This window comes from Branchiostoma lanceolatum, chromosome 3, assembly GCF_035083965.1.
Source record: "Branchiostoma lanceolatum isolate klBraLanc5 chromosome 3, klBraLanc5.hap2, whole genome shotgun sequence".
In the NCBI taxonomy this organism is placed as follows: Eukaryota; Metazoa; Chordata; class Leptocardii; order Amphioxiformes; family Branchiostomatidae; genus Branchiostoma; species Branchiostoma lanceolatum.
Window position 1 is genome coordinate 15,104,332 of NC_089724.1, and position 16,265 is coordinate 15,120,596.

Sequence of the window (16,265 nt, forward strand, 5' to 3'; positions counted from 1 at the left end):
TTAACGACTGCAAAGTGACCCGGAGGTTTGCGGTTACCGCCCGGATCACTTCCGCCACAGCCAGCTAGCGCTCTTGCACTTCCGGTGTACAAAGGGGTGACGTAATGGTCAGGGAAACCCCCTCGCTTGAAACGGTTCCAACGTGCGCTGTCAAGCTGCGGTTTTTTTTTCGTATTGACAATCTATATTTGAAACTTGCCCTTTTTCATACTTTAGGAGGGCGGGGTATTACAGAAATAAGTAACTTACTAGATGTATAAAGTTAAGTGGGCTTTTTCTGCTCAATTGTGGCATAAATTCACTCAAAAAGCAAAAGTTTAATCATCTCAAATCAATTCTCTTTCTTTTCGTAGCTTAGAATACAGTCATTTATTTCGATATGTCGTATTCGTAAAATACCCCATCCCGAAAAAGTTAAAAATTCAAGATTTAGTCTTTTCATTACTTTCGAACCCGTGCCATTTTCTCACCTGATACACTGTGACTATACATAATACACCGTGCGTAATGTTGCTATGGATCTACCTTTCTGTTATTATTTGTTTTATTGAGTGTGTAACCCTATTTTAGGATCACCTACGTCTAAATTTAAAACACAAAACAATGACAGCGGTCACATGCCCTGCGGATACGTAACAGGTGTTGACAACAGGCGCACGCGAATCTGTGGGCGTCGTCCGTAAAAGTTTCCTATATCACACCTGCCTTTTGTTCAAACAAAGCTCCCTCAAAATAGCAAAGGTGGTAACATTTTATGGTACGCTGACTTTCACAATAAACTTTCACATTCTGCAGATGAACACTAAAAGTATGGGGAAGATATGGACTTCGGGGCAACTATTGAGCCTGCAGTGCTGAATCTGAAACAGTGATGCATAAGACCACGTGTTACTAAGTAACACCGCCCCCTGCTGATAAGAAGTTACCGCTTGTGGCCGGGATATGATCAGGGATGAAAATCTAACCGGAAAACCCCATCCGGTCATTGACGTAGGTAGTTTCTCTGTAATAATCTGGGAAGTGTTACTAAATTTAGCTCGGCCGATCTGCATAAAAAGGGCAACCAAAATGCTCAAAGTCCAAGAAACTAAACGATCTCAGAGAAGACAGTGGTACAACTCTCAAACTTGAACAACTTCGTACAACATACTCCAAGCGTGATGGGTCCAGCGTTGAACAACTTTCTTTCTACTACCTCAACAAGTAAGTGAAGCTGTTTCTCAAACTATATTCAAACTTAGTTCACGTCGACTCTTTTTGCAATGTTTTCTTCCATTCTCAAGTTTTAATTCTTCGACGTTTATAACCGATAACGTTAGAATTGCTAGTCCTAATGCATCTGGAAACTAAATGGTTTGGTCTTATTTCGACAGGAGCACATGTGATGAAGATGATAGCCGTGGTCCTTATCCTGACGTTCCACGGGACCAGTGCAGGGCCCATCCCGGCCACTAGTTCCGACTTCCCCGTGCAGACACCGTTAGAAGTGATCACCAACGCCCGGACACTGACCCGCAGACTACACGAAAAGGCAACGACTGCCTACAACGCATTTGTAAGTATTCCTAACTAGTTTGACATTTCTCAAACGCTCCTCTAGCGCCTTTAGATGTGACACCTATCCAATCTTTTTGAAGAAACTCGAAACTTATATTTTTTTTATAATGTAGCGAAACCTTTTAGCTATGATGTTTTGGTCACATGTTAGAATATTCTCAACGATACCGTGTAACTGTACTAAGTAGGTAGTCACACGTGTTAAAAGTCCCTTTACAGGTTTCGGGAAGGCATACGAAGTTTAACGATTTTGAAATTAGACGAACATTGGTCACGTGATTCAAGCGATACTACGAGAGTCGCTCGGCGGCTTCTGATTGGTTGGAGATGACGTCGTCTAGGGGGTGTTGCTTGGGTTAAAGTCTATTGTGCCTACGCGAAGCATGGACTAAGTTTGCTGTATTTATTTCTACAGATCGAGGACGAATTCAAGGGTGACTATGGCTACTGTGCTGAGCAAATCACATGGGACGAACTTGTCGACGTCAGAATGACTGCAATTGAATGGAGACAAATGGAGGTATGTAGTAGTAGATTATGCACACGTACCTGCACATGAAGCTTGGCACACACACTCACTTCCGGGTTGCTGTGCATGACAAAACCGAAAGTACTGTAGGACGTTGACACGGATGTGACGTCAGTCGTAAGCAGCCTTTTATTCCATATAAGGACATACAGTTCGCATTTAGTACAGACAGTGGTGTAATTATGCTTGACTTCTTGGAACACCTGGTGAAGTAGAGTTTACCTTAGCTGTAGTACGTAGTAGTGGGTCGTGACAGCCTCTCGAATGAGGTAAGTGTTAGTCAGGGTATGCGTGCCAAAGTCGGGCCAAGGTTACCACGATCTACCAGGGGTCAAATGTTTAGGGTGATGACTTAACAAAATCCAGATGTTGTTCTTGAAGTGCGAAGTTCACAGTCGTATAGATGAAGATACTGGATGTTCTACAATGTTACAACTAAGCATGTCGTTGGTAACTTAAAACCTAAGTGGTTGATTCATCGGACTGTTTTGATTAGACCACTTCTGAAAGCAGGATAAGCAGGGTCTGGTACAACTTAGAACGGGAAGGAAATACAATATCCTGCGTTCACTTCCTTGAACTAGTAAAATGACGTGATTCAGGAATCTTTCCCCCTTATTTCCTCGTTGCCTTGGAAAAAAACCCTGAGGAAATATAACACACTGGTCGAAGCTACATGAATGTCTTACTTTGTCGTTGCGCTCTTGTTTTTGATATCTTTATTGCAGTACACCACTGTTATTTATAAACTACGAGCTGAATTAAATCATACACGCTAGTACGTCTTCCGATCTAGATCGGTTAGAACTATATTGTTATATATAATCCGTATGTGATCTGTATCGCGCAAAGATAGAACGAAGGCATTGTATTTTATGCCATTGTGATAAATGTATCGAGAAACCAATGAATTTCCTTTTTTTCCGTCCAGGATGAAGAGCGCCTCCAGCGACTTCGCCGTGACCTGCAGGTGTACGGTCTGTACCTACAGGAGGTCAAGCTGGACGAACTGGACAAGGACGGCCACACGGACACCGCCGACAAGGTGGAGGAGGCCGTCCACCAGCTCAACGGGCTCATGACAGCCATCGCAGTCACGGTAAGACACTTCACCCACATTTCTACGTTTGTTTTGTCACAGTGAACTAAAACGTTGTACTTTATTAGCCTGGTCACCATTCTCCTCTGGTCGGCTTTAGGGGCTTTTACCCGGCCCAGTCTGCTAAGCATAGGCCTGTACCTGTCTTTTAAGAGGGCCTTTTGAGTTTTCGCAGCCGGCCAGGCCAGGGAGGGAGAACATAGAAATCACGCCCGTATATCACCCCCGGTACGCATCATGAATCTGCCTGGGCGGGAGGGTATAACTCCTAGCACCGCAGAGATACCGGGGGCTCCCGATGGTATGGTTACCTGGCTATTCTTGATAATTCGATTGATGATCTAGGCATTATAATGCATTGCATTCCTTATTCTAAACCTTGTTTTCTTTTTTCTTTTTTATCCCAGAACAACGTTTTGGGCTTTACATCTCCCTCCGACGTTTCGGAGATCACGTCCACCAACCTACGGGACCCTCCCAACGAGTACGCCCGCTCCCTCCGCGACTGTGTGGTCCTAAGAGAGTTCAAGAGCCTGGTCTACAGAGTCCATAGAGACTTCACCGTCCTAGCCTCCAAGTACCGCAGATAAGTCACTATACAATCTCGCGAGAATCCACGTGAATGTCATCACGTGACTACATGACGTATGCTTCACAAGCATTAGAAACATATCTTTCATTGACGTGAATCCTGTTTTATAGGGTTCAGGAAATATAATGTTGGCTCTTATTGGGAGCTCTCCTCAGCTCACGAGTATCATGAGCACACTTTTTATGCAAAATCTGTAACTTTAAAACTGTTGAATTTATTCTCTACTTCTCACTATGTACTGTCACGACTATGATTTATATGACGAAAATAGGAATCAATAGATGCTAAGATCTTAAGTACTATCATGACGAAATAGACTTTAATTCATGAATATCGTATGTTTAATTGACTTAGTTTATACACAATGGGACTGGTACTCTTGGCAGCTAGCAAGATACAGTAAAGTGTACCGTAGAACAAAGTGGAATATAACTTATTGACGTTGCAAAGAAACATAACGTTACTAGTAAATAGAATTATCTAACAACGTATGACTTTTTATGCAGATGCTGCTCTTATTGTTATCTATTTATATAGTATCTATACACTTCAATGTTTACATATGTAATATTGAAGGATGCTGAAGATATTTATTGTTAGTCTGTACGTAGCTATGGAACAAATCAGGTTTCTGAAAACGCTGTTCAAATGTTACCATGTTATCTATTGTATGAAAGAAGCTATTTATTCAACCGTTAGCAGCGAGGCCTACCTCCCTTACTCGGTATTGCACATGTGATGTGACCAACTATGGCTCATTCATGTTACGTATACCATGTACCACGTTGCAATCAGTAGATTATATTATGTATTGATAGGTATTTATTGAAAATTTATGGGTTATTATTTATTTATTTATAGTACTGGAGTGTCTTGTTGAAAGTAAATATTGATGTGTACTTATGATAATTTATTTATTCATTTGTTTATTTATTGATACAGTAGTACATTGTATCCACTGATTGTTGCTAACTTCCAGAAGAAGTATGGTGGTCCTTTGAGATGGAAAATAAAAATCTAAAATGTGGAAAACGAATTTGCATCACGTATGTTCTTCCTAGTATATTCCTAACAATCAACTTTTAGATCAATACACACATGACTATCTTGTTTAAACAATGCTGAAGACACAGCACTTGGCCATGGTGCCTTTTCGTTACGTGATATGGCCATGGGGTGCGTATTTCATGTAAATAATTGTATGAAGACACCCTATTTTGAATATGACCTTAATACAGATAGTGTGCTAAGAATATTTAGTACTCTTTTAGTCACATACTGCCGCCCACATATCCGTTTCCCCTCCAACGATTCCACGGCGTCTCCGCCACGTAAGCTATGCTTTTATAGTTTTTTTAAGTTATTGCAAACTACTCTTTTCCACATGGAATCTCTTTCCACAAATGGCCATGATAGAATTGGCAAGATCATTGCTTTGGTCGGTTTATGACATGGAATGTTGAATTCACAGTCGACTGTTTTTGAAACACGCCAGGCCTAGGAAAAACAATGTTGTCTTTCCTGTTACCACGGGCTTTAGGCTACGGTATTTATGTTGGGTAACCGCCGCGGTACATGTTTTCGCTCAAATGCTCCCGAAGACAATTTCTCCCGTCGCTCACTCCGGAAATGCCACCCCCCTCATTAGCGGGGATGGTTTCTCCCGTCGTCCTTTGCTAATTACCTCTTACTTTCAAAGAAACCCTACGGGGCTCGCCCAGACAGAGTTCGGCTTCGCCGAACATTGCCGAAAACAGCCGAACACTGTTCGGCTCCGCCGAACACCGAACCCTGTTCGGCTCTCCGAACCCCCCGCTCGTGCCTTCGGCACCGCTTCGGGTTTTGCTCGGAAGCTTGGCACGGGTGATCCCCGCGCCGAGTACTTCGTCACGATCGGAACTTCAGCAGCTATTCAACGACAATACCTTTGCCTACCGCCTGTGCTGTTACTGGCCGACTTTAGCAAAAACCTGCCGACCCTAGCCCTTTTTGGGTCAACCGTATAAAATGTTCGATCTGACGCCTGAGTGATAAAACTCTAAACAGACTTCCTGCATTTCACACTCTGTTAACAGCTTAAAACTGTCAATAGCTGATGTATAAGAAAAAAGAAACTGAATATTCTACTTCTTTGTTCAGTTTATTAGTATAATTGTCCTTGTACAATCCGTATCTGTATAATCATAATATAATGTTGAAAACATCAGTGTCCTGGTACTTTTAGTTTTACATTGTTCAACTGAATTTCAGCACTTCTGTCGAAATCTATTAAACAGAAGAATCCCTACCTATACCTAGCCTATTTTCCTCACGGCCGTAAGCGAAAAAAACAACATGTTTTTCCTCGGCCTTACTACAATTGAATTTGACAGTTTCTATGGACTGATTTAATGAAACAGACCTGCATAACCCAACGGGCGCTCTACTCTTCGCGCTAATGGAATAAAGGGTGCCTGGTAAATACCATTTCTTTCAAAAGCCTTCCTGTTATACTATGAAGTAAAATAGTCTATTGCATGCAGTACGATCTGTTAGATAGAAAATAGGAAAATATCTTTATGCACAAAAACACACAGTTTCAGGTACTGTTAAGTAATATTTTGTTATGAGTGGTTTTCTCCACCCCCCCCACCCCCCCAAGGGGGCATGACATTTGAACTAGAGCCACCTCCAACCTTTGCAATACATGTTGATACAGTAATATTCCGACTGGTATGTTACATTGGGTCTATTGTCGGCTCCACTACCATTAATCGTCAGATGAGTCAGATGACACTAATGAAAATAATCAATTATGTGTAAGGTCTGAGAAAGTTAATTTTGTGTTTTCGTATACGGTCCTGAAAGAGCAGGATCGGTAGGTAGGGAATATCTTCTTCTGTTTTTCCTTGGAGGGGGGGGGGGGTGTCAGCAGTTAACATAACAGGGGCCAACATAAACGGGGTCCTAAATTGGTGGGTCTGTTTATATCACATTTTCTATTGAAATTGAAATGAGAACATTTTGAAAAATGACTCACTATATTTTTCCCTGGGCCCAACAGAAAGACTTATAAGTTATATCTGGTACTACTCAATGACGGTCCTTGTTGCATATCACCAGACCTTAATAAAAACTGGACACTGAAGGTGTTCTTGTCCATATTTGAACACTCCTCTACAGCTAAGAAATGCTTCCCCACAAGGCTTAAAGCTAACGCATTTCACTTTTCAACTGACGTACAGAATGTTTGAGGTAAAACGGTAATCAGACGAAGTATGACACTTTTCGTTAGCTAGTAGTGTAATGTCGCTTTGCTATGGCTCGCGGATTTCGCCAAGCACACAGGGTCACCAATGCTCTTCTCGATAAGTGTGTTGGGTTCTTTTACGTGTAGAGGTTTGACGCAATGAGCATCCCCCCACCCCAGACACGAGATCGCCGGCTTTACGTCCCCATCCGAAAAGACGGTGCGACTCTTTTCCGGTGTTGTCCCGGCCGCTGGCTCTACGGAATTTGATAAGCAAAGTGCGCAGACCCCTACATCACGCGGACCAACCGCCGTCAGTCTAGATAGTACTCGACAGGGTCACTTGCCTTGTAGTTACAATAATGGATATCTGGAAAGGAGTCTTTGCTCCTGCACCAATTGAATGATAATGGCCCTTCTGTCTCCTTCGTCGACGTAGATACTCGACTTAGATGATGTTGAGGTATCTTAGCAGAGTCAGGAAGCTCAGGATGAGCAGGAAGAATAGGGTGATGAGGACCCTGGAAGACAAAGAATACAACGAGGTAGACAGTTAGAGCCCTACGAAGACGCACAAGTAATTTATCAGGGTAAAGATGGCTATCAGTCAGAATCGGCTTTCCTGTGGGTAGAGATCCTGATCGGACATGTCTACTTTGAAAACTGGTTAGCATCAATGGCATTTTTTGGAACATATCAATTTGAAAGCAATTACTATCATATGCATGCATTTAGTAAAGATCTTAAAGCTGCACTATGTAAGATTTGGTCAATACAGAAAGTCAATTTTTCTACCATTTCTTTACATAGTATGTTGAATAAACATTGTAGAATGACATACCAGTATTCAGGAAGGAATGTTTCAACATCATTGCACCATATAAACCAGTTTAAAAACTGAACTTTCAAAGCCAGTTGGCAGTTGGGGCAGTGTGGCCACACAGGCTTATCACCCCAGCTGCCCAGTGGGGTGCCTGATTACAGTTAACCACAGTGTCTGCCAAACGTCCTTATCAGAGTTCTAGCAGTTTTGAAAGGGAGGGAAATCCACAGTTCCCTACAAACTTGGCTAACATATTTCATCCTCATTCAAAAAGATATGAGTGTTTTTGAAGAAGATGATCTTCATAACATCAGCTGTTATCTAGATACACTGAAGTGTCGCTAAGTAATTAGCCTACCCAGGGGTCCTGCCAGTGTGCAGGATGTTGTTGTTTACACCAGGTTGAGGTGGCGTCACAGACTTTTGCAGCTTGTTTTCGTACAGTTAAAAAACACCGTACATGCCAGAAATAGACGAATTAATGATGGAAACATGCTGAAAAGTGGTTGTCCATGTCATTTATATTAGGATTTGTTCACAAGAATATTTTCAATTTTTGCGCCAAAATGTTACATAGTGCAGCTTTAACGTAATTGTGTTACCTAAAAGATAGTTTCAGATCAAACGTAAATGCACGTAAGTAGTGCTTGCGTTTGCAAAACATACAAAAATTGATCAGCATGCGATTGACATCGCAAGGAAAATATACTTCATATAAAGCAAGCCTCGTCTTTGTACATCTGCGTGCTAAATGATAAACTATAGTGACAAAATGCTTTGATAGCACATTTGGCATACTTTCAACGTGGAGTCATTTTTATCTTTGTTAGGTTGATGAATGATGTCCACTCATAGTTGATACCAATGTTTGACCATATTTGCGAATGTGAAGCTCACATCTGGGCCAAACGGCTTCATATGACGTCACACATTGACCAATGACAAGGTCGTGACCTCCGAGCCCAAGGTCACTTCGGCCATCTGAGAAGCTGCAGTACAACGTTTTGTGCCCTCGAGGTCTCACAAAATCTGACCTTAGATAAGATTTTATCAGCTTCGCGATATGTGGAAGCCTGTCAACAGATGAATCGGTATTCCTACGAGCATCAGACTGACCTGTTTCAATAGCTATTTAATGCTAACATTTCATTAACCGATGAAAGTTTCTGAATAAAGAATGAAAACCGTTTTTGAGATCAAAAGTCAACCCTCATGATTTCCACGAGTGCTCTCAGACCGCCATGCACGTCAAATGCCAACGGTGAATTTACAAATGGTCTTCTATTGCAGCATCAATAATCCCAAAGGTTTGCACATCTCAGATATCCAGGTATTCAAGATATTCTTTAGCCTAGATGCCATACTGTTTCCAGGGACTACACAGGCCAGACCCTCGGCTCTAAGGCCAACATGGCCTCAAGGAAATTGTAAAATAGCACCGAAGACTTCGATAACACAGTTACAAACATGTGGCGATGTTAGGAAACCCAGCGGAATTATGAGAATATATCACTGTTTGCAAGGTAACTTTGTACCGTATGCAGGTGGTCAATACATTCATGAGATGGCCTTGACAACACTGGTTTATCAATATGGCGGTGTGACGAGAGTTCACGTAAGATATATCGCTGTTGGCAAGCAAACTCTGTACCGTATAAGTACAATATCATTCAAACTGGACAGAGTTATTTCGTTGCTATTAATCTATACTGCAGCTAGAAAAGTAAAATGAACTAACATCCTTGAACAAGTCGTTAATGGTTACAAATGAAGATGTCCTTGCGTAAGTGTCAAATACCTCGTCTAAAAAGCTAAAGGGCCGTCAAGAGATTTATGGTTTAATTTTACGCCAGGTGCCCTGCTTTTTGCTTATTGTAAGTATTCTTCTCCGAGCTGCCAGCCGTGACGGCGTTTGACCGACATAGAACTGACGTATTCAGTTTTAGTAGACGATGGGATCTAATGACAGTCATCATAACATCAGAGGAATCCACGTTTCTAATTACTCAATTCATCAAGTCTTCCTATTCAGACATTAGCTTAAGTACAGGAGACAACGGTAAATGCTTATCATCATGTTGATATGAGGAGCACGCGTGTGATATATATGGCATGGCCACACACACTCATCAGGAAAACAATACGGCGTACACAAAAGGCAATTCGCTTTGCTATGATAGAATACAACTGAACATAGAATTCGCAGAAAGCATATATTGTAAAAATTTTACAAACCCTGATGTAGCGAATTAAGTTGACAAATTGCACTTTCGAACTAAAGTAATCCGTTAATCTTTACATTTACGCGATGGTTTTATTTTGGGGGTTTTCGAATATGCATTTTTGTTGTACGTATGTATATATATATATACATATCCGATCGTCCGTGAGGATGAAATAGGCAAAGGAGGATATACATATATATATATATATATATATATATATATATATATATATACATCTATCCAGTTTTGTTTCAACCGCGTACCTAATAACTCCGTTCCCCCTCTCTCTCTCTCTCTAAATATCGTGAAATTAAATCGCCACGAAAAGATATCATTGTACAGTATGTCATGCATTTTATCCGTTCATTAAGCATCTTATGGTACTAGTCCACCCATAAAGAATCAAGCGACAACCCTTTAGATGTACAATTATTCAGAATGATACTTACCATATCCAGGTATCTGCTTCTTCATTCATCTTGACGTTTGCTGAAAACCTTCAGCGCCTTGTTGACATCGCCGTCTTTACGCTAAGAGAACGGTGGTTAGATTTGGTTTCAAGTGACCTCATTCAGAATTCGAAACGTCGTATGGTCCCTCATCTAGCAGAAATGGGGAAAGGAGATAGCTATTTCCGACTCTGTTCCAACGCCTGGTACTTTGCAAGAGGGAAAGCCTAAACTGTTGCGGCTGGTGCTGTCTTAATGTAGAATTAGATTAGAAATCCTTTACACGAAAGCAGCGAAAATCGGCGCTGTGTTCTATAACATAAGACTGTATATGGCGTAAAATGTCTGACACATTTCTGCACACGATTCCCTAGGCCTAGGCCTGAACAGAATCAGGTATCTTTTATTCGGTTGCAGCGCTAGAGAGAAATGTTATTAGGTCCATTTGCAATTGCTTCTTCACTACTAATTCAGATTAATCAACTAATTCAGGATCAATTCTTTGGAAGTAAATGGGCAGAGTACCCAGAGTGCTAGATGGATATGTGAAACGCTATGGTTGGACATTTTCCTGAAACTTCGAAGTCTTGCTGGTGCCATATTCTAGATTTCTAATCACCAGAAAGGGACGCCTAAATCCGGTGATAGCTATAATAACACCTGCACAACACACGTTAGATACTATAGACAACCTTTTACCTGCGTAGTCGTCCACCGCAGAAGACAGTCAGATTCAATTTGACATCCTCCGAAGACGCATAAGTGTACGTACGGGCCATACATCGGCGAAAAGCACTGGGTAATTAGGCCATGTCAACTGCCTGGTGATAATTGGTACCGCCTTCAGTTGCCACTTTGGACTTGGACCCTTAAATCGGAAGACAGCAACCTATGTCAGTTCTCTTTGATATCACCAAGACGCGTACAGCATTTTCGCCTACTTCTAAATGTCACCATCAAGGGACGACTAAACGATGTTCACGAGCGCGCGTCGTTGTAGGTCGCGTAGCCAATCGGATCCTTTCGCATTGTTTTATATCTGCTTGAGCATGTTATCTACGGTATCCGTGCATTATACCCGATTTCCTACCCGAAGTAGGAAAAGGGCACACGGGTGAATAGGAAGTCTGAAATATTTCACATTGTAACACCGGCGTTCTCCGTAGGAATTTGTGTTCCAAAACAGCTTATGAACGACAAATGATTTGGTTATTAAAGATATACACTGCTGGCCGTCAAATGAGTTGTTGGTTTCTAGTCATACAATACAATACAATACAATACAATACAATACAATACAATACAATACAATACAATACAATACAATACAATACAATACAATACAATACAATACAATACAATACCGTACTTTACATTACAATACAATACATTACAATACAATACAATATCATACAATACGATACTATACAATAGAATACAATGCATTATCATACAATACGATACCATACAATACGATACAATACAATACAGTGGTTAGATGCAAAAAAAATACATTTTCACAAGATTTCTATTGTAGTGCCACTTTACAATGATCTCGATTAAAAGATATACCGAAATTCCCCTTTTCTTTAGTACCCCACAAGCAAACTACACCTTTTTTGGTCTATCCCTGTAGTCAGAGCTTTGTGTCAAGTTGTAAAGACGATCACTTAGTGTGACATTTAGGTCCTATGATTTACTGAGTCGTGGTTCCTGCTATGCCTGCATACCGCAAGATAAAACCAAGACTGATTGGAATTACCTTTATCAGAAGACGTAAGAGTACCCGTGATCAAATCTAAATCGGTTTTTTGCTGAGGTTGCTGACATGTAATTGTACGATTTAAACTGTAATAATCGCTAAGAGGGCGAAGGGCAATACACTTGTTCCTAATTACCTTCGAAAAAAGGGTTATTTTTGGTGCCGTTTGTGTTTGTGTGTGTGTTTATGTGTGTGTGTGTGTGTGTGTGTGTGTGTGTGTTTGTGTGTATGTGTTTGTGTGTATGTGTGTGAGTGTGTGTGAGTGTGTGTGTGTGTGTGTGTCTGTGTGTGTGTGTGTGTGTGTGTGTGTGTGTGTGTGTGTGTGTGTGTGTGTCTGTGTCTGTGTCTGTGTTAATCGCATTCGCATAACTCGAAAAGCTGTGAATAGAATCTTCTGAGTTTTGGTAGCTGGGTAGGGTAAGGGAAAATTAAGTTTGATAATGAGCATCCTAGCGGCTTTCTATGATACTGCAGTGGAACTTCCGGTTTCGATATCTCTCTTATTGTATTTGCATATATTTTTTGGGTGCATTTGTCAAGCGATAGACATTCACGTATATCTAGAACGTTTCTATCATAAAACAAAACTTAGTGCGTCTTATAGCAAGTGATGTATGCACACGGTCTTCATCGGAACGAATTTCACACATCATGCTGTTCAATTATTTTGTTCACATATCTTTCATACTTGATGGTTATCAAAGAAAATAATGCTTTTCATAAACATCTGCGCACATAAACCATGTTGTTCCTGTGTTTAAGGAGCTTTTATCAGCTGTTATTTGATAATAGTATACTTAAACGCCAGCCAGTTTGCATATAAATGGTATTTATATTGCACACAATAAATGGGCTGAATACCTAGTTTTCATCAGGTGTAAAATTGAATCATCAAGTTGCTATGAAAACGAAACCGTAAAGTGAATGCCTGGAAAGATCGCTCGGCTAGCCATGCATCCTTCCACTGGTTTTGAATCTTGCCGTGTACGCATCATTAGCCAATGAGGGCAGCCTTCTCTTGTGTGTTAGGTTTTCTATGCAACAATCTAATTGCTTTCCGTGAATGGCGCAACAAATATCAAACATAATAGCACATAGCTGCAGTGATGTGTATGATCCATCATGGGAGCTCGAGGGGGGCTAGTTAGCTCCGTAAATGAAGTTCACCTCCTAAGGGGGTATTGTATTTGTGTTGGTTTGTGTGTCATGGTTTATTTGGATGAATTTTTGCATGTCGGTAGTGATTGAGATACCGATAGCGGCGTTTAATCGTACTGCAGCGGAACTTCCAGTTTTTTATTTATTTCGTGTTTTTAAAATGCTGTAGTTATGATTTTTATTGGTAGATGTATCCTGTTGTATTAGTGCTTAAACCCAGCGAGAGTAAGGGCACGCTTGAACAACAGTCGGTGTACGTGGGTACGTATACATTGTGAGAACTAGTGCTGTATAAAATCTGTATGCCCAACATGACTCTAGTAATGACAACGGATTATGTGCTGTTTATGTAATAACTTCATTGCTCAACAACTGTATACTATACAACGTGCATGTGTGGAAACGTAAAGAGAAATTTTAGGAAACTAAATAGATCTACTCCAAAAAGTATATCTTTATTTGCTCGTTTCACAGTACCAACATCTTATCATGCATGCGGCGTCAGCGTTTATAGTGCAGTACTTCGCTAGTACGGTAGGGTGCGTTGTGAAGCGGGTAGCCTCCGTTGCAGTCCATCCCACTAGCGATTTTTTAGCGATTTTTTTTTGGGGGGGGGGTGCATCTGCTTGAGGCCCCATATCTGCTTGGGATTCTGTTACCGCTGTGATCCTGTGTCAGCGGACACAGGATCACAGCGGTAACAGAATCCGAAGCAGATATGCCTCACCCCGTCTGTGCGATACCCCTACTAGGGGATTTACAGACTATGAAATAGAAATAGAAATAGATACGGGGCCTCAAGCAGATAGCCCCCCCCCCCCAAATAAAATTGAAAAAATAAATCGTTTAAAATCGCTAGAGCGAAGGACTGCAACGGAGGATAAGTCTAGCTGCCAAGGTACGGGATGATCTTTACATGGTTAAGACAAAACATAAGTGACATCGTAACATTATTACAGCTCTTTGCGAGATAATGCCAATAATCAGTTACTCAAGCAACTGCATGGATATGATGTTGGAAACGGTCAGACGTTTCAAGTAGATTCCACTACTTTTCGTCACTGACCAACTGGTACATATAAATGGATAGATCTAGAATACACTTCAAGCTTAAGCCGACCAACTGCATTAAACGTAGAAAAATGACATTAAACGTGAATCGTGCATGCCAAAATAATGTTCTAGTCATCCAAGGTAGAATACAGGCTACTGGCCAATTGATAGTGAAGGAATTGACAAATCATATCAGACTCAATGACGAATCTTCTAATCTTATTAGATGTCAGGCTCAGTGACGAATACTTTTCTTGTGACGTCTGGCAGAATATCCTGAAAAACAGAATTGCCTTCATACGTGGGAAAACCAATGTAATTATGACAAAACGGCCAACCAGATACGTCCCTACATTTAGGACTAATTGATTGACGTACTTGAAAGACTGGGCACAGATTAAGTTTTCTGTTTTTGCGTGCCGAATAATGTTTCATCGCGAGCGGGCAATCATGGTCCATTTACAACATACCCCGCACCTTTGATCTGTAGAACCAACCCTTTCATCATTTACTGACCTTTACAACATCTGATTATCGCCTGAAAATGCCGGTATGATTTGAGTAGGTAGTTTGGTGCAATCAAATTCGAAGCGAAAAAAGGTGTACGGTATATAGAGGCATTGAACAAGGTGTAGTATGGTCACTACATATAGAGTTAAGTTTCTTCATGAAGGTCGCTTTACCACTGGCTAATATATGTGTGTGTTTCTGGTGTGTAAACGCTGCTGTTGCTTACACCATTTTAACTTAGGTAACTCGCTATACTACATGTATTTACGGGCGTCTGTTAACGTTGTTTAGGTCGGCGAATTAATTATGTCTAGATCTCTATCAATGCAGTAGTTCCCATAGAACTAGTACTCCGGTTTTAAGAGATGTATATTGTGTACGGCGCTTTAACAAAAGCTTCTAATGAAATCAAATATCGGTAACTTTTCTCATTTGTTATGACTTATATTTCCTTTCCTGTAACACGTAATTATTACTGAGCTCCCATTAACACTAATAACAGCTGGGTTATACCTTTTTGCAAATACGAGTCAACCTATTGTTTGTCTATTAAGTCACTACTAAGTATACAGTGTCGTTATGGTTACTGATAGACTATTTCAAATTATATTTACCTCAATCTCAGAGGATTACGCTGTGTGTTGTCATTAGGAGTGGCATTCAAAATCAGTTTTGAAAAATGCACCATAAGTTTGACACCTTTCTCATATTAGTAACCTAAAACGCCTTTATTGTTAAGATCCTTAATAGATTCAACAGTGGAATATTCATATTTGGAAAGACACCGAAAATTAGACAATGTGATCGACTTTAATTAAGTCAAACATGTCTCTTTCTATAGATTTTATGACATCAATAAGGGCACCATACTTTTGTTTAGAAAGCATGACCTTTTAAATGAGAACTTTTGACATTGTACATTTAAGAACAAATAGTTGAATTATGTGAACTGTGTCAATAAAGGTTAGACATTCATATACATAATGCAGTGAACAACATAAAACAAACAACTGAGAAGGGTATCTGACGAAGTCAGATGTTTCAGACAGGATCTGCTGTCTTTCATAATGCAGCTTTTCTTCACTCAAGTTCACTTCAATGTCAGAGGGTGCTGTCTGAAACATCTGACTCTGTTTAATACGTATACACACCCACTAAACTCCGAAGGCACGGGGCCGGTGGTATTCTCAACAGTGGGCGGGATTGGTACTGGTATGACACCGTGTCTTCGCGACTTTCGCGCGGTAACTTAGGAAGTAAATCGCACAAGTGGTAACGT

At 40.8% G+C, this 16,265-nt stretch overlaps 1 protein-coding gene across 1 annotated transcript; it reads left to right on the forward strand.

Moving 5' to 3' along the window:
- The first annotated feature begins 1,058 nt into the window (after window positions 1-1,058).
- LOC136430524 (uncharacterized) lies at window positions 1,059-4,813 on the forward strand. The gene is made up of 5 exons (XM_066421221.1): window positions 1,059-1,203; window positions 1,374-1,555; window positions 1,973-2,077; window positions 3,018-3,185; window positions 3,593-4,813. The coding sequence occupies exons 1-5, from the start codon at window positions 1,161-1,163 to the stop codon at window positions 3,773-3,775; spliced, it is 681 nt and encodes a 226-aa protein (XP_066277318.1). The 5' UTR covers window positions 1,059-1,160; the 3' UTR covers window positions 3,776-4,813.
- Window positions 4,814-16,265: the final 11,452 nt, after the last annotated feature.

Coding starts and splice junctions, on each gene's coding strand:
- LOC136430524 (XM_066421221.1), top strand. CDS start 1,161: ATGGGTCCAGCGTTGAACAACTTTCTTTCTACTACCTCAACAA. Junction 1,556..1,972: donor CGACTGCCTACAACGCATTT/GTAAGTATTCCT, acceptor TTATTTCTACAG/ATCGAGGACGAATTCAAGGG. Junction 2,078..3,017: donor TTGAATGGAGACAAATGGAG/GTATGTAGTAGT, acceptor TTTTCCGTCCAG/GATGAAGAGCGCCTCCAGCG.